Genomic DNA, 22,826 nt, shown 5'->3' on the forward strand with positions numbered 1-22,826 from the left:
TATAGACCTTTTGAATATTGGCACATTTTGTTATTGAGCATTTAAAAGTAACATTTGTTAATATTGAGAAGGTGTTACGTATTTAATGGTAGTGGTTGCTAAAATTCTTAATTTTGGTTGAAAACTCAAGGTTTATCATTGGTGATATATACTGTCAGTTGTTTTTTTGAAGTTTAACAGGTTTACTTAGTTAATTTTTGAGAACATGTTTGCCAGATTCCCAAGACTGAATAACCATGTTTGGTTAAGTTCACAGATCAATCATGCAAGGGCTTTTTCTTTAGGCAGCCATTGTATCGCAGTATGCAGCAGAAGTGCTTTTGCTTAGTTCCCGTTTTGCCATACAGAATATCGAAGTGTACTCAAAAGTTAAGATTTGATAAAATTAACAATATTACTTTTTATCAAGGATATTTTTAAGTAAAGTGAAATTGGCCTTTTCCAGAGAAATCTTGTGATATAGGTACTCACTTTCTATTAATATGTTTATTATTCTCAAAGTACAGTTATTGACCTGGAAACCTAAACCCAATGTTATAACACTGGGAAGACAGTAAATTTTTTGGCATTTTAGGAAGATTTGAAGTTGGTATGTTGGGTCTCATATTTTAAGAGCTTATACAGTTAACGTGTGTGTGCGTGTGTGTGTGCGCGCGCGTTTGTGTGTATATACATATATATATATATTTTTTTTTTAAATCTTATAGGTGCTATACTTGGTAGATCAGAAACTCAGGAGTGTATTTTCTATAATGCTAATTGGGAAAGAGATAAAACCAATCGAACTGGTGTTGAACCCTGTTATGGTGACAAAGATAAACGGCGACATTGTTTTGCTACGTGGAAGAATATTTCTGGTTCCATTGAAATAGTGAAGCAAGGTTGTTGGCTGGATGATATCAACTGCTATGACCGGTAAGGAAACATTTAATTTTTTATGATAGTGTTAAATAATTCCACCCTCCCTTTTTTTAGTTGCAAGAGAGTAGATGTTAAAAGTTCTCATCACAAGGGGAAAAAAATATAACTATGTGTGGTCATGGATGTTAACTGGACTTATGGTGATTGTTACACAGTATATACAAATGTCAAATCAATATATTGTATACCCTAAAATGATAAAATGTTATCTGGAGTTTCACTTAAATTTTTCTTTTTTTAAAATAGAATTACGAAGACCATAACAACATGCTCTAATGACAAGATATATGTTTTAAAGTAATGAAATCAATATGGCGTGTTTATATTTTATCTTTGATATACTTTGAATAATTGACCAAGTAGTGAGAACTGTAGATAAGAAACATTTCTTTCCCTATATTGTTACGATTATAAACATTTTTTTAAATGCCAAATTTTAAGGATAAAGGATTTTTAAAATTGCTTTAAAAGAGAGCATATCTGTTGAAAATCTGCCTTCAAGGAGAGTAAAGCTTAATTGTAGTATTTAATTTCCTTTTAGTTTTCTTCTTAATGTATCTGGAAGAAATTGATCTTACTACATTTTTTTCCTTTTTTTTTTCCTTGCAAAATAGGCCTTTGTTCTTTACCCCAAGAGACATTTTAACTCAACGTTCAGAATTACATCAGAACTAACACAGTCCTCTTAGAAAGCTACATTTTATTTAAAAGATTTTGCTTAAATTGTTTTATTTTGTACTGGAAATAAAACAGTGGACATGTTATTGCTGTTGGCGATCTTTCTGTAAGGAATCCCATAGATATGGGCTGATCACTTAAACTGTCTGAGCCACAGGATTTTCACTGTGGATGGGTGCTGATAACTGGTAGAGACTATAAAGTCCTAGATAACGAGACTTCTTGGAGCCCAAAACTGATATAATCATGGAATGCTAGATACTTCTTGATCTGCTTTCAGGAGCCCCAGTTGATTACCATGAATTTATGGTAGGTTGGCCATATGTGATTAATAGTAAAATGCATTGAATAAGTTCATAAATTGAATTAGCACCACTTTTCATGAGAAATTACAATAGTCATTTAAGTATATATTTAATATTTAAGGTATACTTGTAACTATGAATTTTCCAGGGATTATTTCTCCATAATTATACATTTTAGCTGCATTTCGATTATTAGTCTCTCTATTAACAGAGGTGATCATCAAGTGATATTTGCTCTTATGAAAGATAAATAGGGTCACTAAGAAAACAGTATTTCAGGTTCCTCAAAAAATTAAAAAAATAAAACTACAATATGATCCAGTAATTCTAATTCTGGGTTTATATCCAAAGAAAATGAAAATACCAACTCAAAAAGATATATGCATCCCCATGTTCATGGCAGAATTATTTATAATAGCCAAGATGTGGAAGCAATCTATCTGATATAAAGATGTGCGTGTGTGCACACACACACACAAAATGGAAAATTATTCAGCCATAAAAAGAAAGAAATCTTGCTATTTGTAACCACAGGGTTGAACCTTAATGGCATTATGCTAAGTGAATAAGTCAGATAGAGAAAAACCAGTACCCTATGATCTCACTTAAATGTGGAATCTTAAAAAAAAATAACAAAACCCCTCATAAATACACAGAACCAACCATAGGTGGTTGCCAGGGGCTAGGGGTGAGGGGTGGGTGAAAGGGGTCAAAAGGTGCAAATATCCAGTTATAAAACCAATAGGTTCTGGGGATAATAACATACCAGCATGGCGACCATACTTAATAATAGTGTGTCGTATATTTGAAAGTTGCTGAGAGAGTAGATCTTAAAAGTTCCCATCACAAGGACAAAAAAAATTTGTAATTATGTGTAGTGATGGGTATTGGCTAGACTTAGTGTGGTGATCATTTCACAATATATACAAATATCAAATAATTATGTCATATACCTGAAAAATAATATGTCATATGTCAGTTATATCTCAGTTTAAAAAAAAAGATAAATAGGAAGAAGTTGGGGAAATAATGAGATTTGAGTATTATTTTTATCTAAAACTATCACTGATTAGTTGAAATCAGAGATCCCTGTTCTTTGTAGTAAAAAGCTAATATGCTTCTGACATAAAACAGTATTGCTGGAGGTTAAACTTTACTAGATAATGAGGAGTGGATTGTTCAGTGCAAATGCTTGCTTTTACAGTGATAATTACTATACCAGCTTTGTTTCTAGGGGTCATATGCTAATTTAAAAGCATGTGAATTTTTGTTTTGTGCTCTGAGTTTGATTAAAAAACATATTAAGGACAGTAGGAGAAAGGAAAAGAAGATTCAAGAAATGTTAAGGTGTGGAGGCAAAGAGTAGTAAAAAAATGAAATTGGAAGGCGAAAAGTAATTTTCTAGAATTAATTAGGCTAGGTATTTAATCATGTTAACATATAATTTGAGGCATAATTCTAAATACTAAATTTATATTTATATATACATTTCTCTATACTTAAAAATTAGCTTTCATTTGTCTTTTACTTTGTACTCGATAAATATTGGTATAGATTTCATTTTAAAGTTTGAATTTTGTTGAAGTTGCATTCTCCCTGAAATATTGAGCTTTTCATTTTAAAGTTAAATTCAACCATATTATCCTAACAACCATTACAAAAGTTTACAGTTTACTTGTAAGATATATCTTTAAATTACCCGATGTTTATTAGCAATATTTAGATGTTCGATTAAAAAAAATAGATACAACAGTACCCCCTTATTCACAGTTTTGCTTTTCGTGATTGCAGTTACCGTTGGCAATTACGTGTCATTTTCCAGTCCAAAAATATTGAATGGGAAATTCCAGAAATAAACAGTATATAAGTTTTAAAAATGCATGCCGTTCTGAGTGTTCAGACGAAATCTTGTGCCGTCCCACCCCACCTGGAACTTGAATCATCCCTTTGTCCAATATTTGCACATTGTCTACCTGCCTGTTAGTCACTTAGTAGCCATCTTGATTATCAAATCAGTTATCAGAGAGAGAGAGACCATATTCACATAACTTTTATTATAAGTGTATTGTTATAATTGTTCTAGTTTATTATTACTGTTGTTAATCTCTTACTGTGCCTAATTTATTAATTAAACTTTATGATAGGTATCATTTGTAAAGTGACATGACAGTTCATGGTATATATATATACATATATATGTATATATATGTATATATATATGTAAGGTTCAGTACATATATATATATATGTATGTATATATATATATATATATATGTATATATATATGTAAGGTTCAGTACTATTCTCAGTTTCAGGCATCCACTGGGATCTTCGAATGTATCCCCTGTGGATAAGAGGGGACTACTGTATAGCTGTTTCTTAGTGGTTGATTAGCATTTGTACTAGAGGCTAAATCCCTATCTTTTCAGCAACTTAGGTGCTATGTAGAAGGCTGCCCTTCTCCCCACCCCAAATCAGCCTAACTAATCGGTTTTTGAGTTACTAGGTTCTCTTGTTTGTTGTTACATATTGTTTTTCACTTGTTGCTTATCTTAACCCTGTTCATTGTGTTCAGGGAATTTAAATCTATTGTTACAAAAAAATGACACTCTTAATTCCCAAGCCTACCTAGTTTGGGTCTCTGATACTGAGATATGTTCTGCTATGAGGTATGAACTTGCATCATTTTGTGTTTATTTATGTGTATGCATGTGTGTGTGTGTGTGTGTGTGTGTGTGTATTTATATGTACACACATACAGTTTTATATATAATGTTCAGTTTTTGTATTCATAGTCTCAAGGAGTCAGTGTGATTGTTATAAAATCTGCTGATGATTTTCTTTTGATGAAGTTTAATAACAGGATTCCAGGAACAGTTTCGAATTTTAAGAATTGAACGTTGGCTATTAATAAAAATCTTGAAGTCGACTATAAAGGACTTATTATTTTATCTCTGAGAAGAACTTCAGAAAAATATTTAATGTAGATTCAGTATAATATTGATTCTAATTATTCCTCTTTTGTTTATTTATAGGACTGATTGTATAGAAAAAAAAGACAGCCCTGAAGTATATTTTTGTTGCTGTGAGGGGAATATGTGTAACGAAAGATTTTCTTATTTTCCTGAGATGGAAGTCACACAGCGTAAGTATACAGGGAAGATACAGAAGTCTGTTTAGTAGATTGAAAACAAAGCATATTTGTGTTGATGGACTAATTTACTTCTTAGTTTTATTACTCTTACTTTTCTTCTAAAATTTGACCCTATATTAAGTATTGTAGAGTTTTATAGACCAAATCTGAGCAGTTTTTTTCTCCCCTTTCCACAGCTACTTCAAATCCAGTTACACCTAAGCCACCCTATTACAACATCTTGCTCTATTCCTTGGTGCCACTTATGTTAATTGCGGGGATTGTCATTTGTGCATTTTGGGTATATAGGCATCATAAGATGGCCTATCCTCCTGTACTTGTTCCAACTCAAGTAAGTTATTGTTTTGTACTTTGCGCTGTTTTAAATTGTATTTTTTTAAAGTAATATTACTATGGTGAACCCACTAATAATTTTTCTTTGGAGTTAATTTTTGAATGTTTATTGTCATGAGAACTATAGCTAATTTTGCAAACATTAATTTGTTATGTCCTAAACTTTTCTCACTTTGTGGTGGAGGTAGAGAAGATTGAAGGATATTCCCATCCTGTGCTCCTTGGGAGAGTTTTACAGTCATTGTAGTACTTTACTGTGTGAGATACACCCTGCTTAGTTTCTTGAAAAGTGATCGATGATGGAGGAGTGATATCATAACCCTTCCTTTTTCTTCCTTTCTCTCCTTCATTCTTAAATTTTGGTGCCTTTTTCAAGACTATTTGACCAAAATACCCATTTTACCATGGGGAGGGACCCAGAAAGGTAACCAAGAAAGTATGGAGTTTTACAAAGGCATCAGGAAGATATATCCATTAAAAAGTAGTTTTGGAGGAAAGGAACAGAAGAACAACGTTTTTTGTCATGTATTGTTGGTAGTTCCAAGTATTATATTTTTTGTTTGCAGCTAATCAAGTGTGTACCAAAGACTTTTGAATCCCACTCCCCTGGCCTGGAATATATCTGAAAATGTAGGTGTGGTGGGTAGTCAGATTAAATTGATGAACTTTTCCTCATTCTCTATCATGTAGACAGTTGGCGCTGGCCCTGTGCTTTACAAGGACTTTTAATATGAATAGTTGATATTCTACAGACTGAGAAAAGGTGATAACTTTTGGTTATTCTTGCTTGAGACATCTTTAAACTCTAGTTTTTACTAGGTTTCTTTTAACTCTTAAGATCAGATTACCTTGGCCTTTTGGATCTCTTGGTTTGTTTCTCTAATACCAGTAGGATTAATGGTTAAAACTTGATAGAAGAAAATGGTAAAGACCTATAATTTAATAACCAAAAAATTTCTTCTCTTTAAGCTTTATTTACATAACATACTTCTTTTTCAGTACTTACAGCAATCTGTTAGCATTAGGTCATTGATCCCCATAATCTTTGTAAGATGTGTATATATAGAAATAAACCCAAAAGCAAAACACCTTATTCAATTAGGTAGATACACTGTTTTGTACAGCTGAAATATTTTAACTTTTACACATTCGTGTATTAAATAGCATCTCTAAAAAGTATTTTAACATAAAAAATTTTAGTGTCCAATAAATAAATGTAGTATACTCCAAATGGCCATAGAATGCACTTTACCTTCTATTGGTGGTAACTATTTTTATTTAATATCTCCATTTAGGAAAGAGAGTACTAAGTACTATAGTGGTGTCTGAATGTACCCTCAGTTTGTAGTGTAATAGGAACAAACTGGAAACTACATTTAAAAATAGATTTGTTGTTTCTTAATAGAACTCTGAGAATAATAATATAATCTTATAGATAACATTGATTTGTACAATAGTGATACAAAAGTATGGTTAGACTTCTTTTTAAAGGCTGAATATCTTGTATATGAGGCTACTTTATTTAGAGAGGCTAATTAATTCAAAGATTTAGACTTTTAAAAAGGAAAGGTGCAGTTATTATTCATAATTAAGAACCAAGGATCTTCAATATTATCCATCTCTGTGAGTTTTAGGTATTTGTTTTAGATATGGTTAATGTTATTGTACACATTTATTTAGTAATTGCATTGTTCTGTGGTGAATTTGGATGAATTGTATGAATTACTGAGAAATAAGAAATGAATTTGAAGGTTTTTTTGATGGAATGACCTGGTCAAGCTTTGTTATTAGAAATACAAGACATGCCTGACTTTATAGTTTCCTTCTGTCATAAGCTATATTATGGGAAAGGAGCATTGTCATCATTGTGGAACTTCTTCACTTATGACATCTTTCATTATGTATGTCTTAGAAAGTATAGTGCTATGCTTTCAGTCTCATTTTTGGTGAGAGGTTATGCAAAATAGTTCTGCAAGACTACTTAGGGGCCATTTTGTTACAAAATACCCAGTTTTCTCTATTTCAAAATAATTATTGATAATTACATCAAGCATTTATTGAACATTTACAAGTACTAGAACAAGTACTAGAGTACTTGTAAGTAATATATATGTAGAAATATATAAATTAGATAAGAATATTAAAAATACTTCAAATATATAATTTTTTTCCAGTGATTTTCAAATTGTGACTGGTATATGAGGATCATCTTTAGAATTAGTTAAAAAATACAAATTCGTGGACTACACCCCTGAAAGTATGGAACGGGGCCTGGGATATTAGTTTCTTCTAAGTTTCCCAGATGATTCTGGTAACCAGCCAGGTATGGAAAGCACTGATTTGATTTACCTCACAGGGTTGTTTATGTAGTGTAATCCCCATTTTATAGATAAAGAAATTGAGACAGCAGAGCTCACAAATATCAGAGCTGAAATCTTAACCAAGGACTCTGACAGCTAAATCTTTACTCTTATTGCTTATGCTGTTCTGCCTTTTTCTGGAAAGTAGTTGCCTCGGGTGTTGCACATAATTTAGTAAACATTTCTGCCATCTCAGAATCATTCTAAAGGCTAATTTGTTCTCCTGCTTTTGGTTGTTGAATAGTTTGACTGCTAAACTGAGCAGTAACATGATCACATTGTCTCCCATAGGACAAAAGGGAAAATAAATTTATTTTTTTACAAATTTGTATACATGTATAGAAGGTCATATTCAAGTGTTTTCCATTAAAAATTTCATAGCACATTTTAGAATAGGGTTTATGAACATCGATCGGATTTTAGGCAAAGATTCCTGTGAGTCTGAGTTGATAATGCCAATGCCTAGTAGGCATTCAAGACTTTTTTGAGGAATAGAAGTAGATAGAGGAGACATAATACACATTTGAAATCCTAAAGTAACTTCTGTATTTTATCCCATATTAATGCACCAATATTTAAAGTTTAATTCTAAGACTGGTTAGGAAAAGATCTTACATTTTTGTTATGGATTTCTAGAACATTTTTCCTTGAAATTCTTTGAATACTTTTAGACAATGATATAAAATTTGTCATTCCTTTTATTAGGGAAACTTCCTTAGAGCTTTGGCTAGTGGCTGGTTTGTGGATTAACTGGTCTGTTTTAAAAGGTTAGTCTTACTTATAGTGATGTCTTACTGACGAGTCATTTCTTCAATAAGAACTATACTTGAAGAGAATTTACAATGATTTTCAGCAGAGCAAGAGCTATAGTTACACATACTGTGCTCATTCATTGATTTGATCTCAGTCTTTTTTTCTCCTTGGGAAATAAAAGATCAGTCCTATGGGATATTCTGGAGGACTAAGATATCCACATATATCCTCTTAATAAACTGGTTCTGGCAGTTAAATAGTGGGATTCTCTATTTCTAAGACAAAGTTGTTTAGGATTTTTTTCTGGTTTTATTAATATTTTATTCAGAAGAAGTGATATAGGAGACTATACATGCTTTTTAAAATCTGGTCTTTAATTATGGTTCTTTGTTAAATATATTTGTTTTAAAATAAATCTAGCATAGTAAAAGGCCTAGAAAAAAGTATTTTTACTATTGTGATTTTTGTTTTGTTTTGTTTTTATCGAAGCCATTCTTTTTTCTTTATAACCTATAAACTATTGTATTTCTAACATTGTTTCATGGTATCATTGGCTTCCCAGTCATCCTGAATGAAAACCTTGGAGACAACTGCTTCTCCTAGTCTTGTTCCTGTCATTTACCAAGTTCTTTTCATTTTCCTCTTTATCCTCCCTGATCCTTTTTGTAGCCCAGGACATTATTACAGCCAAGGCTGAGATTATTTTCATAATTTCATAGTTGGTGTTCTTGCTTCCAGTTCTCTCTCTTCATCTATATTGTTGCTGTAGAATAGTATTTTACATGTCTGATTTTATTCTGTGCTTAGAAATATTTGAGGACTCTCAGTGATCCACAGCAAAGAATACAAAATTTGGAGCATGATATACCTTGTCTACCTTTTGATTCTTTTCTCCCATTACACCCTAAGGTATCCATCATATGCATCTAGATTGGGATTAGTTATGCATCCTCCTTGAAAGAATTGAGAAAATAGTGCTCAAGTCAGTTTCAGCCTTCTGTAATTCACAGAAGTGACCCCAGTTGAGAAAGGCTCTAGTCATTTGTGCACATTTTATTTTCCTACTTGATTGTAAGCTCCTTGAATACAAGGGGTGTATTGTAGTCACTACTGTATCTCATACAGTGTTTGTATGTAATAACCATTCCGTAAGTGGTGAATTGCTGAATTGACCTGGTTGCATTTAGAATTATATACTATTATGAAGTTTGCTAAGAGAGTTGAGCGTAAATGTTCTCGCCCTCCTCCCCCTCCAAAAAATAAATATTTGAAATGTTGAATGTGTTAACTCAATGGAAGAAGAGGGATTCCTTCACCATGTATACATATATCAAATCGTCACTTTAAATATCTTAAAATTTTATTTGTTGATTATACCTCAGTAAAGCTGAAAAAAAAAGTGATTAAAAAAAAGTTATACTAAGATGATTATGCAGTATGCCTAGGGATTCATTTAATAAACATTCAGATGCCTTAAGGCTTTGCTTTAAGATGAATCTTGAGGCCATATTTCTTGGATAAGATATGTTGAAGTATTCTGGCTTTTTATAAGAGAGTGCTATTATTCAATTATTTCTATAATTATTATTTTGAAGCATCCTTTTAATTTGTATCACCTAGGTCACTCTTGCCATCTTTCCACATATAGGAAGATGCTCTTATAATCTGTAGTGAGTAAACTGAACACAAACTGGTTTTTCTAGTACCAGTGAGTCACGAATATGAGAGAATTGATGTACCGACTCTATTATTAAGAAGTCTTATTGTGGTTAGGGTTAATGTGGTTTCAATAAAACTATTTGCATTGCTTTCATAACCATGTGAGTTTAAGTTTCTTGCTTATAAGATCTATATTTATTTTGATGAAAATACCACTTGATAAGAAAATGCATTTTAGGGGCTAGAAATTACCTGCCTTTTAACAAGGAACGAAGTGCACTTCTTGTTAAATTTTTAAAGGCTACATATATAGCACTACAGTATTGCAACATTAATACTTTTTAAATGAGATTCGTCTCTAAAGTCCTTACATCATGACATTTTTGCGTAGGTTTTGGTCTGATAAGGACTAAAGACTTTCGGTTTGAGATACAGAGTTGGGCATTCAGAATAATTCTGTTGACTTTAATATTAAAGTAATAATAGGTTGTTGTTTTATGCTATGTTGAATTACTATGCACCGAGAAACCAAGCCACCTGTGAAAATGCTTTGTAGGATTGTCCTGTTGAATATAAATCCTTATATGTACTCATTTAAAATTAATGAGAGACTGAAAGGGTGATATTAGCATCATTCATCCAAGTCAATTTAGGGAAGTATGCTTCTTTATTTGGGGAGGATACAGGGGAAATTTACTAAATTTTGTTGAGTATTTAATATGCTAATATTTAGTTATACTTGCAAAATAAATATTACATCTATAGAAGCGTCCTTGAAATAGGTTGACTGCTAAATGGTTGGAGTTTGCAAACACATCTCTTGTTTTTTCTATCTTTTTCACTTTCTCTTTTTGAAAATTCTCTATTTAAAAATTAACTATAAGTACTTTATTGTTGTAACAAGACAAATTATACAGAAAGAAGTGTGCCCCTCCCTCAAAGGGGAGAAAATCATTTGTTCTTCCTCTTTTTTCTTTATCACTTTCCTGGAATAACCAATTTTAACAGGTTGGTGTGTATCATTTGACACCTTTCTCTAATCTCATTTGTTTGAGTATATGCTTTTCCTTCTCATTTATAAACTATAAAATGCTATTCCACAGTGTATTCTGAGGACAGTTTTTCAGCTCAGTACTTACAATTGATCTCATTCTGATTAAATGATGTTATTTTAAGTGAAATTTAGTGGAACTTTAATGTATGCTCAAAACATACCAAAATTTGTTGTTTTATTAGCTTAAGGTTGTGTTAGGTTTCTGCTAAGAGCTGGAACCTACATTTCACAAATATTTTTAAGTTATTTTACCATGCTTAAAATATGATAAGATAACACTATTGTCTTATACTTGAGCATTTTTTGTGTGTGTGTGTATGACTAAGAAATAGTTCAAGACTACTGCAGATGTCTTTCTTCTGTGTTCCACCTTTGTGTGTGATTGTTTTTGTATTGGTAACCTAAATTACAACGTACTTTTATACATACTTCTAAACTAATGGTGAGAGCAGTGTCATAAATTACCCATAAACATTCACCTTGACAAAAAATTACTTTCCTTAAGTGTATATAAATTGATTCTCTTACAAATTCACAGACAAGCCCACATGGAGATTGGCTGAAATTTCGTGTTCAAAAGCAAAAAGGGAAGAAAGAAAAAAAGTGCTTTATTAAAAGCTTAAAACAAGTTAAAGATGCACATTAAAATTAATCAAAGCACCTTATTTCTAAAACTGACTTTCATTTAAATTGAAAAAATTTTAGTCCAGTTCTCCTTTGACCTATGGAGAGCCCAATCTGCCAATTTACAAATAGGACTGATTCATATAAACTAGAGTACATTGTTTCTCCTTTTTCTTGTCTGGCAAGGAGATGATTGAGAGGAAGAAGTGGGTTTGCTTTTCTCTCTGTTCTTTATTTCCTGGATCTCGTCCTAGATCTGTTCCTTCATTCCCAGCTACTTTATCACTGTCAAATATTTTTCTATTAATTTGAAAGTATAAAAATGAAAAAGTCCATTTGTTATTGAAAGCTGCTTGTATCAGGCTTGGAGGTTCTCAAGTTTGATTGTTGGTTTGTTTTGTTTGCTTTTGCTTAATCACTCACTGAATACTTGAGTGCCTATGTGTGCCAGACACCATGCTGGATGTATAGTGGTAAGTGGCATCCATACAGTTCTTGCCGGCCCTTTAGGAGCCCACAGTTAATATGTAGGTGAACAAAAAGTATGTCGGTTGATTGGTGGTTTGACTTCGCAGCTTGGAAATGAGGGATAATGAGAGTAAGAAGGGAGTTTCTTCAGTAATTTTGGGCAGAGATGGAAGAAAGGAGGAGAAATATCTGATTCCAGTTCTGTAGTAATTAAGAAAAGAGCCATATCTGGAGCGCTTAGCTAACGTTAAGTTGTTAATAAGTGTTAACTGTTATTACTCACACAGCAACAACTTCAAAATTGTACTCAAAAGGTATCATTTTTGGTGAAACCATTGTAGACATATGCCAATATTCTGAAATTAATTTAGTTTAATAAAAGATTTCATTCTGAGTACTCTGTCAAGCATTACACAGTGTACTTTATACATATTAACCCATTTATTCTTTCAGCACCCCATGATATAAATTCTGTTTTATTAATTCCATTTTATAGGATCAGAAAATCGAAGCACAGATAGATGAAGTGACTTGGCCTAGAGTCAGTCCTGCTGAGTGGCAATGCTTGAGCATTTACATCCAGGGATTATTATCCATTGAACTAATTTTAACTGGATGGTTTATTTTGGTAGATAATCGGGTGGGGTCCATAAAAAACTAAAGTTGGATAAAGGGAGAGGTCGGAGAGCATAAATTACATTTAAAATAATTTTTATAGTGTGTATATATAGATTTATAGATTAACATAACCACTCTACCACATCACAATTTATTAATGTATGGCATGGTACTTTTTCTTTTTTTCAGCCTTACTTGCAGAATACAAATGCTAAAATAAATAAAAATAAAACTTTTTATACCAGTAATCAACCCATGCTTCTGAGTGGCAACCAAAAGCAGAATGATTGTGCCTACATGTCTTTTAGACTTTTAACCCCTGAGGAGCTAACCACTTCTTAGGGAACGTATTCAGAATGCTAATTTCATCCACTTTGTTCTGTCTTTGCTTTCAGGAGGAGTTAAATGAGAAACTGTAGAAGTAGGAGTTGATATCAGAAAGGAATTTTGAAGATATAATTGGATAGAATCATGTATAATGTCTTGCTTTCCCTAGCTCAGAAACATTTGTCCTGATATGAACACTGTTATTTCTTTATAGATTCTATTTCTATCTGCTTGGCAATAGTCTTTTTATAATTATTGATTGTAAAATTTCTTAGAATGTAAGATAATTTGATGACTACGAGGAGACAAATTTAGAATTTGTCAGTTTTAAAATACTTTGGGTGGCGGGTCCTTAATTTTCCTTGATAGTTCTAAGAAGTTATTGAGTGAGTTATCCCTTCCCCACCTCAAAATATATAAAAATTTTAGAATGATTTAAATAGTAAATAGAAAAATTTTAGTACATATCTATATTTATTTATATTATATAAATGAACCAAAATCCATATTTCTAGAAAGATTTCTTTGTATTCCAGTTTTGTATATCTAACTGCCTACTAAATATCTCCACTTAGATGTCTCCAAGCACTTAACATTCAGGGGTCATGATCTTCTCTCTCAACCCTGATTCTCTGTAAATGGAACCAGTAACCATTTGGTTATACTAGTGAGAAATCTAGGATGTGTCCCAGTACAGTTTTTGTACCTTTTCTTCCTCCCTGTAATACTCTGTTTCTCAAGGATCCTCTCCTCAGATAAATCTCTTATTTAACTTGACAGCGTAAGTCAGGTTTCGCTTGACTTATTACTTTTTTATTGCTCTTATTTCATAATTATGCTTTCATTAATATAATCTTCAATTAGTGTTTCTTCCCCACACGACAGTAAGCATCATGAGAGCCTGGCTAGTTAGTGCCTGGCACAAACTAGGCACTCAAAGATTTGTTGAATGAATAGAGAAGTACTATTCATTTCTTTTTTTCTGTTTGGCGGTTCGTTTCTTTTCCCCTTAAGGAATAAGTAGTCTCTCATTCAGCTAATTAATTAATTGATATTAATGTGCTGATTTGGTTTTTCAGTGTTACCTTACCTCCAGTTATAGTGTGTGACATTCAAATTATATTTTCCATCTTGTAATGCAAATTATTTTGTTTGGTTACTTTTTCTGTATTTCAGTGAATTCAGTTTTTTGGATTCTGTTTTGACCCTTTTATTTTGTAACATAATTTATACATTGAGGCATGTTTATGGTGTCTGTTGTTTAGTTTTGATCATTCCACAGTTTATTCTAATATTCATTTGTTGAGAAGTATTACTGAGCAAAGTTATACTTTTTAATAAGATGCATGGATAACGCCTACTTACACAGAGTTATTACAGTGGGATCTTTATCTCTGAAAGCACCTGTATAAAAACAAAACCCGAGAGATGCTTAAGCCTTGGGAAGCAATAGTCTAGTTATTCATGTGGCATATATTTCTTTCAACGGATGAATTTTACTCTGGAGTACCGATGTTTTCATAGTAGGATTAGCTAAGCCTTTTAGATGAATTATAAATAATCTGGAATCAATATCATTGGAAAAAATCAAGAAAAAAAAAACTAGTTAAGCAACTGGTACAGATAAATGAGTTGTCAAATCTTTTTTTGTCAGTGCTATTGTTCTCTGTAGAAATACTGTAGAAATATTGGAAGTCGGGGAATATAATCAGCAGTTTAAAGGATTTATAGCCTTCCTTTACACTGGTGACAGTATTGCTCTTAATTTTAAATTTGGGCCCTTACCTATTTTAGATGACTAGGAAAATGAAAATCTTGTTCTCTATGTCCTCAGATTGAAAAGTATGCATGGACCCTTGTTCCCAGGACCATCTCTGCTTGACTTCTTCACTCTTGCTTTGGCTAGGGAAGTAGATTAGCAATAGGCCTGGTCTCTCACTCTGTTCTACTTTTAATTCTGATCTTATTCCCTTGTCTTCTTTTATTACCCTAGTTGTATTGTTACCCTAGTATATCAGTGTAATGTATCGTTGCACATTTTTCTGTCTCGCTAATATGATTCTACTGTATTCCATTAAAGGGGAGTGAAGCAGATCAGGAAGTAGGAGATGCTAGAGATTCTTAAAAGAAGTATAAGAGAAGCAGTCTGAGAAACTTATTCTACTTATTCTAGCTATATAAAAATGTCTTCAATGGTGCTCCTACAGTTTTTGTTAAAGGCAATACTGCCCTCTGGTGTCCGGAAGCCAATTCCAATGAATATCTTCTCAATTAAATTACTTTCACTCTTATAGTTTAGACTCTAGAACTTATTAGAAAAATAAGTAACAGTTATTTAAGACTTGGTTTATTTAGTTTATTTTCTGGCTTGAAGTCCATTGGATCAGGTAACTTGGGTCATGCTGGAGTTATCCATATAATATCCCTTATCTGATAGGTAATGTCCACTTTTTTTATATGACTTTCCTTTGTTTATAAGGAAAGTGTTCCCAGTCCCTATTTTAGCAATATGATACATTAGATCATTGCCAATTTTTAAAAAGCTAAATCATTATTTTCCTTCCTTCACTTTTGTAACTGATGTGTCATTTTTCATTTCATTCTGGATATAAATCGTAATTTCTTTTGCCTGTGTTTTTTCTTCACAAGCACGCCTTTCATATAATGATAGAGGTAAGATGCATTGATGTTTGTTTAATGGTTGTGGAACTTTTTGTGGATGCATACTAAACATTTTGTTCTTAGATTTTTTTTTGTTGCTTTATTGTGCATCCTTTATAAGTTTATACATTTATGTTATGAATTTTTTTCCATTTTTAGTATTGAAAACATGATTGACTTGCCATGGTAACAGTTTTTGGTTTTAAAGGATTGTTAACAGTATATATACTTATCTAAGGTGGAATGTGGAAGCAACGCTTAGTTGATTAGATGTTAACACTGAATGGCTACATTTTTAGCCTGAAAACCTTATACTGGTTAATTTTTACATTGTGTCATTAGTTTAAAAGATAGCTTGTGCCCATTTTTGACTGGGGCTGACTTTCTGGTCAAATCCATTATCTTTTAATGTGAAATCTCTATTTTCAGCTAGTTTCTTTCATCTTTAATATTTTCAACAGATGAGCAGGCTAGAGAAGTATAACTTGATCTTTTGCTGTGTAGGGGTTAAGGCTTTATTTAGATTTGAGTTCACCCTTCATATGGAGAACTCAGGATAAGTAAAATGATCACAGACTACTTTGCAGCTCTTCAGTTCTAATAATTTATTCCAATATTGGTTATAATAATGATATTGGGTAGTGGTGTCAAGGTGAGGGGCACTTTTTCCAGCTATTGTTATTTGTTGCTTCAAAACACCATGCCTTTCAGTGCTATAATTTTCACATGGAAAGGGGTAAAGAAGAGATATAATCAGAACCATGTTCTAATGAATATATTTTTAACTGTGCACAATTAGCATGGATACTGCAAGAGAACTGGAGACTTAGGGAAAATTTTCAGGAATTCTGTAGTGCTTATAGTTTCACCGCCCCCCTGGCCCAAGTGGTTTTTCTATGTAGCAGGGCAATGCCATGTTTTATGGATAACATCAGAATGCTGCTGTCATTGTGAAGTTCAGGTCTGAATTTGTCTCCCCAGATGTTTATATATTTTAAAGGTATAAATCTTTAGAATCAAGTATTTTTGTGGTAAATTAGTATAAAGATGTTAATAAACTGAAAATCATTTCTAATCTTAGATTATGGGATAAGTCAAAACTAGATATTAGAGGTTCAGTTAAAGCTTCCTACAGTTTACTGAAGAGCTGAGAAGTATAAAATAAGAATATTCTAGTTATTTTTTCATTGAAATAGCAAAAGTTTAGTTGATTGGTTTACAGATTTTCTACAGTTATCATCTCTTACAGAGCTACTCATTTTTGAATCCAGCCTTTTAAATATTATAGAATATTATTTAAAAATACATACCATTTCTAAAAGTTTTAACACTTCATAGGAATGTGCTTTTGTAGACCTTTTTCTCACCCTTTGAAAACTGGCCCTTCTTAATTTATGCTTTTTACTTATGAATAATTTTGACATCAGTGTGTTTTCAGGCTGTTATTATACAATAGTAATACCATCAGGGGAGCAACCTTAAGATTTCTCACTGAAATGATGGTAGCTAGAAACCTGCCAAACAGAGCCATGGAAACATGGGGACTTTGAAGTTTATCTCTACGTTTGCAAAACATTCAGTGGGTTTTTTTCTAAGCATAGACATTGAAAATTATTGTATGTTTCCTAAAGTTAGGATCAGTATCATATTAAGTCATATTTTGAACTGCTGACATGTTCTTAATTTGACATATGAATTAAGTTATCTAAATCCTATTTTATACAGACTCAATCATATCCAGGTGGTTGGTACTCTTTAGAAGAGAGAATAGGCAATGTGTTTGTTATCTAAAAGACATCATCAGTTTATGTAAAAGTTATTAAAAATTTTAGTGTTTAAATTTAGAACCACATTACCCTTTACCTGGTTATTTAGAACCACATTACCCTTTACCTCTTCAGCTTTCAGCCCTTATCTGTACACTTTAGTTTTTGGCATCCCTACTTTGAAAACATGATTTTTTAGTAAAATTATCTCTAAAGGAAGGGGAATCATTGACTTTAACTTTAGAGTTATTTAGTTTTTCAAGTTGAACTTTTTCAGTTTAGTTAGCATAACTATTCTTTCATACAGTTACCCAATAATTCTTGGACTTTGAGCACTGGGTAGTTTCCTTTGCCTTTAGGAGAGTAGTTTTCAACCTTTTTTCCTTGCATCTCTACATCCACTTACGTAACATACTCTTTTCAGTAGAATCTCCTAATAACCACAAGAGTAAATAATCAGTCAAGGACTGAGGTGGGGAGGGTTTAGTTTTGATAAAACCTTTCTAGAGATTCTTGTGTCCCCTCTCACTGAGGATTATAACTTCAGGGACCATACTTCTATGAGGTTTATATCTGACTTCCTTGATTCGTCACTCTGTTAAATGAAAACACTCTTTAGCACTACTAACCTTTCATGTTTTGAATGTGTGAAGGAAAAGTAACTTTTGCAGACATTTTAAAAATAAATATCTGAGGTTGATATGAGTCACAGGAAGTCTTGTAGTTTATCTTAGTGTTTTAAAATGGGAATTCTGAAACCATTTTGTGAAAGATTGTCTACTTTGGTTCAGGAGAAATTGCATATTTTTCCTCTTTAATACTTTACAATGTTTCTGTTGTTGAGGGTCCTTCTAATGTGGATGTCAACTTTTAAAAATCTTGAGTGGCACCAGTGGACTGAGTAATGCTTAAAGAGGGAACACTAACAGTCTTGAAGCTTAGAAGAGGTTTTTTTGTTGTTGTTGTCGTTTTTTTTTTTTTTTTTTTAAGAGAAGAAAGTCAGAGAAAGATGCATTGGTATAGGAGTGACATACTATTTCCAGTGTCTTAGGTGCCACCCAGTGTCATAATGTCTGTTGCTGTAGCCACAGAAATTTTAGTTGCTCCTTACAATACTCATTTTGTAGCCCTTCAAACATTTTTATTACTGTTCTCTAGAAGCTTTCCAAAAGGCTTCCTGCATCTCCTTTTTTGTTGCAGATATTAAACTGGTAACAATGCTTTCATGAAGGGTTGCCTCACTGCTTTGTATAGGAAGGATTCCCTTGTGCTTTATTAATGCTGTACTCCTGTTTGTATGCTGTATTTGCTCCATTAAAAAAAAGAACTATAGCAGTACACTTCTCTTTCATTTGCTGTACCTTATCATCTATGATGACCACTTACTTTTTGGATTATTATTTGTGCTTTCTTTGCCAGTCAGACCCAGGACACTAATAATTTTTGTCTCAGATCTATTTTGAGAAATAATTATATGCAAAGAGATGAATTGTTAATAGGTTGAAAAATTAGAATGAACGGAACAGTTTGGCTATTGCAGTGTTAACTGACATTTCTTTTATGTGCTTTATATTTGATATATCTATCTGCAGTGTGTTTGAAAATGATTGTATATTTCTGAGATTAATGAAGAAAAGATTTAAAGTTAAATAGTTATTGGGGAAAGTCGTGGATTTCGAGGAGAGGATTTGAGACACAGTCATATTTTGCTATTTCTGGCACTTTTCAAATCCTCATCCTGTAAGGAAGTATCAACTGGATGAAACCATGGGAATACTGTTAGTAGTATCCTACAGGTCACAGAAAATCTTAGTTGGGGAAAATTAGACTGAATCAAAAAGATTTTAGATCTTTTCTCCTGCTATACATATATAGCATTAGTGCTTAATGTTACTATGAAAACTCTTAATTCAGGTTACTTGCCTTGTGATCACTATAGATAATTAGTAATGCTTGAGAACTCAGTTTTGGTAAGATTGAAGTTAATTCATTTGTATGTGTTTACTGTTTCTATCAATTGATTCCTCAGTATACTCACTTTTCCCCCTCATACTTAGAATGATACATATCAAGTGCTGCTTTTTAATAATATTATCACTGTTTGTCTGTAGGACCCAGGACCACCCCCACCTTCTCCATTACTAGGTTTGAAGCCACTGCAATTATTAGAAGTGAAAGCAAGGGGAAGATTTGGTTGTGTCTGGAAAGCCCAGTTGCTCAATGAATATGTGGCTGTGAAAATATTTCCAATACAGGTATTTTATTAGTTTTTTAATCTGTAATTAATGGTACAGTAGTCATTATATTTGCTTGGAGTGGTGGAATTGCAATAAATGAACATACAGGAGGTCTTTTGCCAATAAAAATTCTAAAGAAATGCAAAGCAAAGATGAGGATTCTAATAAAAAATATAATTAATTGTCTGAGTAGTTAATTTTTAATACCTTATTACCAGAAAAAAACAGAAGAGTGATAGAATAGTGTGCTTTGTTTTAGAATTGCCATTTGGAGGTGTATTACCAAACTGATTCATTTTTGTTCTACTTTGAGTGTTTATGTAATCACTTCAGATTTTGTTTGGTGAATTTTCAGAGGCAGTAAAACCAGGACTCTAAATGATTGGTTTACTGTTGATTATTTTATTATTTTTATTATTTTTTTAAGGGAGTTGACCTCATAAAACTCTGGTCTAGTGCACCTCTGAGCTGTCTTATGTTTTGCTTTGTTCCATTGGTGGTATAGATCTGTGATGATTCCTCTTCCTTGTCCCTTGCTTATACACCTCTGTGGCTGATACCATGCATGGTATTGTGATCCTGGCTGGGTTAGGCTCCACTACTGCACCTAGACAGTGGATCTTCCTTATTCCAAAGTTCTTTAATCACTTTCTTTGTCTTAATGTCTTAATATACCTAGATTTTAGCCTTCTTACCACTTCTAGAGCCAATTTCTTAGAATCTGTGAAGAAGTTTATTACTTTTTTTTTTTTGGTGAAAATGCAGATACTATATAGTTTAGTCCTCAGAGGAAGAGTCTATTCTGCTGTGCCAAGATTCACAAATATTTGGATGATATTGACATAAGTAATAAAATAACAGTAGCTAACATTTTATTGAATGCCTCTATTGTGTTTGGTAGAGGTGGTTTACATATATGAGTACTCACTAATATGTGTCTATATATTATCCATATATATGTATATGATACAGCGATCCTGTGTAGCAGATGCTATTATAGGCCTAAGGTTGCTAATGAGGAAACTGAAAGATATGTAATTTGCCAAAGGTTCTTAGATAGTTTGGATTTAGAGGGTTCCTCATCGTTATGCAGTCATGCCTTCCACTTTCATTATCCTTTCATTGTGAAAAGCAACTCGGTCCTTTATAAGTCGATATGTAGTAGGCATGGATCAGTAGCAGGAACAAATGAGTGTATGGTTTTTAAATTATTGCATTGCGTATTTATACTCCATTGCTGTCTGTTGACTTTGCAGGGTATTCTAAACAGTTTATTAAGAGTGTTTGATATAATGTTAGTATTTGAAAAAAAATGTTTTCTAATTAGATGAAGTCATTCTATCTGAATTTCATCTCTTTGGGAGATTATTCTGAACAGTAATACAAGTAACTTCAAACCATGATGAAATTACACTGTAGTACTAACTTGTAAACAGCATGTGTTGCCATTATTAGATACAGATGTGCAGCATTTCTGATAACTCCTGTATTTACAAACTAGAAACTCAGAAGTGTGTTTTGAGGGAACAAGGAAGGGCATTTGGTATGTAACTGTTAACTACTGTCAGATTTTTCTTTTATTAAAAGGTGAAACTAAAGAGTCTTTAGTATTAGCTTTTTCTTCTTTTAGTTTGCCTTAGAACTTATTGAGTAATCACTTAGATAGGGTTTATTGTGTGTATTCTTTGTATTCTTTACTGTTCTTTTTTTTGACTCTAGGACAAACAGTCATGGCAAAATGAATATGAAGTCTACAGTTTGCCTGGAATGAAGCATGAGAACATATTACAGTTCATTGGTGCAGAAAAACGAGGCACCAGTGTTGATGTGGATCTTTGGCTAATCACAGCATTTCATGAAAAGGTAGAACTTCTTTCCATTTTAACTCAGTAAAGTCTGGGCTGGTTTGCCTACCTAATGTTGATTACTAATCCCTCAGACTTAATTTTCTGGGAACAGTATGTTATTGTAGTTGGTTGATATTTATAAATAAAATCTATTTTAAAAAATAATTTAGTCTACAGTCATGCTACCCTGAATGTGCCCGACCTTGTCTGATCTCGGAAGCTAAGCAGGGTTCGCCCTGGTTAGTACTTGGATGGGAGACCACCTAGGAATACCAGGTGCTGTAGGCATTTAAAAAAAAAAACTAAAAATAAATTTTAAAAAAATAATAATAAAATAATTTATTTTGATAAAAGAGCAAACATGGCAGCTTTTTCACCCAGTCCTCTATTTATATAAAACTAGTTTTTAGTCCTGATTTCTTATGCTGCAGTTACCTTTTACAAATAATTATTTTAGTATAACCAATGCTTAGTAATTTTCATTTACCATTTACCATCCATTTGATTACATGAGCCCTTTTTTCAGCTTGAATTTTGTTTGTTAAAACTCAGTAATCAGTGTAGGTTAGTGGTAAAACTAGAGTCAGGAAATTTATCTGATCTTTGATCTGTCACTCATTTGTAGGGTAATTCTTACCAGAACACAGTTGCGATTTTCCCTCAATTTTTCTACTTTTAGAATTAGTTTGAGAGTTTACATTAATGAAGTAGGAAATTATGTTCTCCTTGACAGTCAGGTTCATCGCTGTCAGATATAAGTTTCTCTTTTACTTCTCTCTATTCTTGACCAAAATGATGGCAGTAATATCTAGAGGAAGATTCTTTAAGTTGTTATTTCTATGTCTTAATTTTATGTTCTCCTACTCTTATGATATAACATCTCTACAGTCAGTATATTTTAACCTTTTAAATATTTTCTGGAACTTTAGATTTTCAGCTAGTCTTTTTTTTAAATAAACTTTTGCCTTTTAAATAAAGGGAAATTGACCATCTGTGCTTGTAGTAAACCTTTAAAGAATAGTGGTATTCTTTTCTAGTCAAATATTTATTAATATGAAACT

The 22,826-nt window shown here is 32.4% G+C and overlaps 1 protein-coding gene and 1 pseudogene across 2 annotated transcripts in view; both read left to right on the top strand.

The window, feature by feature from the left end:
- Positions 1 to 22,826, top strand: part of ACVR2A (activin A receptor type 2A) — an 80,303-nt gene that overhangs the window by 44,469 nt on the left and 13,008 nt on the right. For both annotated transcript variants that reach the window (XM_039855723.1, XM_039855724.1), the window contains exons 2-6: positions 708 to 915; positions 4,940 to 5,049; positions 5,235 to 5,389; positions 19,793 to 19,936; positions 21,638 to 21,781. In XM_039855723.1, the coding sequence (XP_039711657.1) occupies positions 708 to 915; positions 4,940 to 5,049; positions 5,235 to 5,389; positions 19,793 to 19,936; positions 21,638 to 21,781 (761 nt within the window). The remainder of the gene's footprint in view (positions 1 to 707; positions 916 to 4,939; positions 5,050 to 5,234; positions 5,390 to 19,792; positions 19,937 to 21,637; positions 21,782 to 22,826) is intronic.
- Positions 21,935 to 22,053, top strand: LOC120597251 (uncharacterized; annotated as a pseudogene).

The sequence above is a fragment of the Pteropus medius genome, unplaced genomic scaffold (genome assembly GCF_902729225.1).
Source record: "Pteropus medius unplaced genomic scaffold, Ma_sr-lr_union100, whole genome shotgun sequence".
NCBI lineage: Eukaryota > Metazoa > Chordata > Mammalia > Chiroptera > Pteropodidae > Pteropus > Pteropus medius.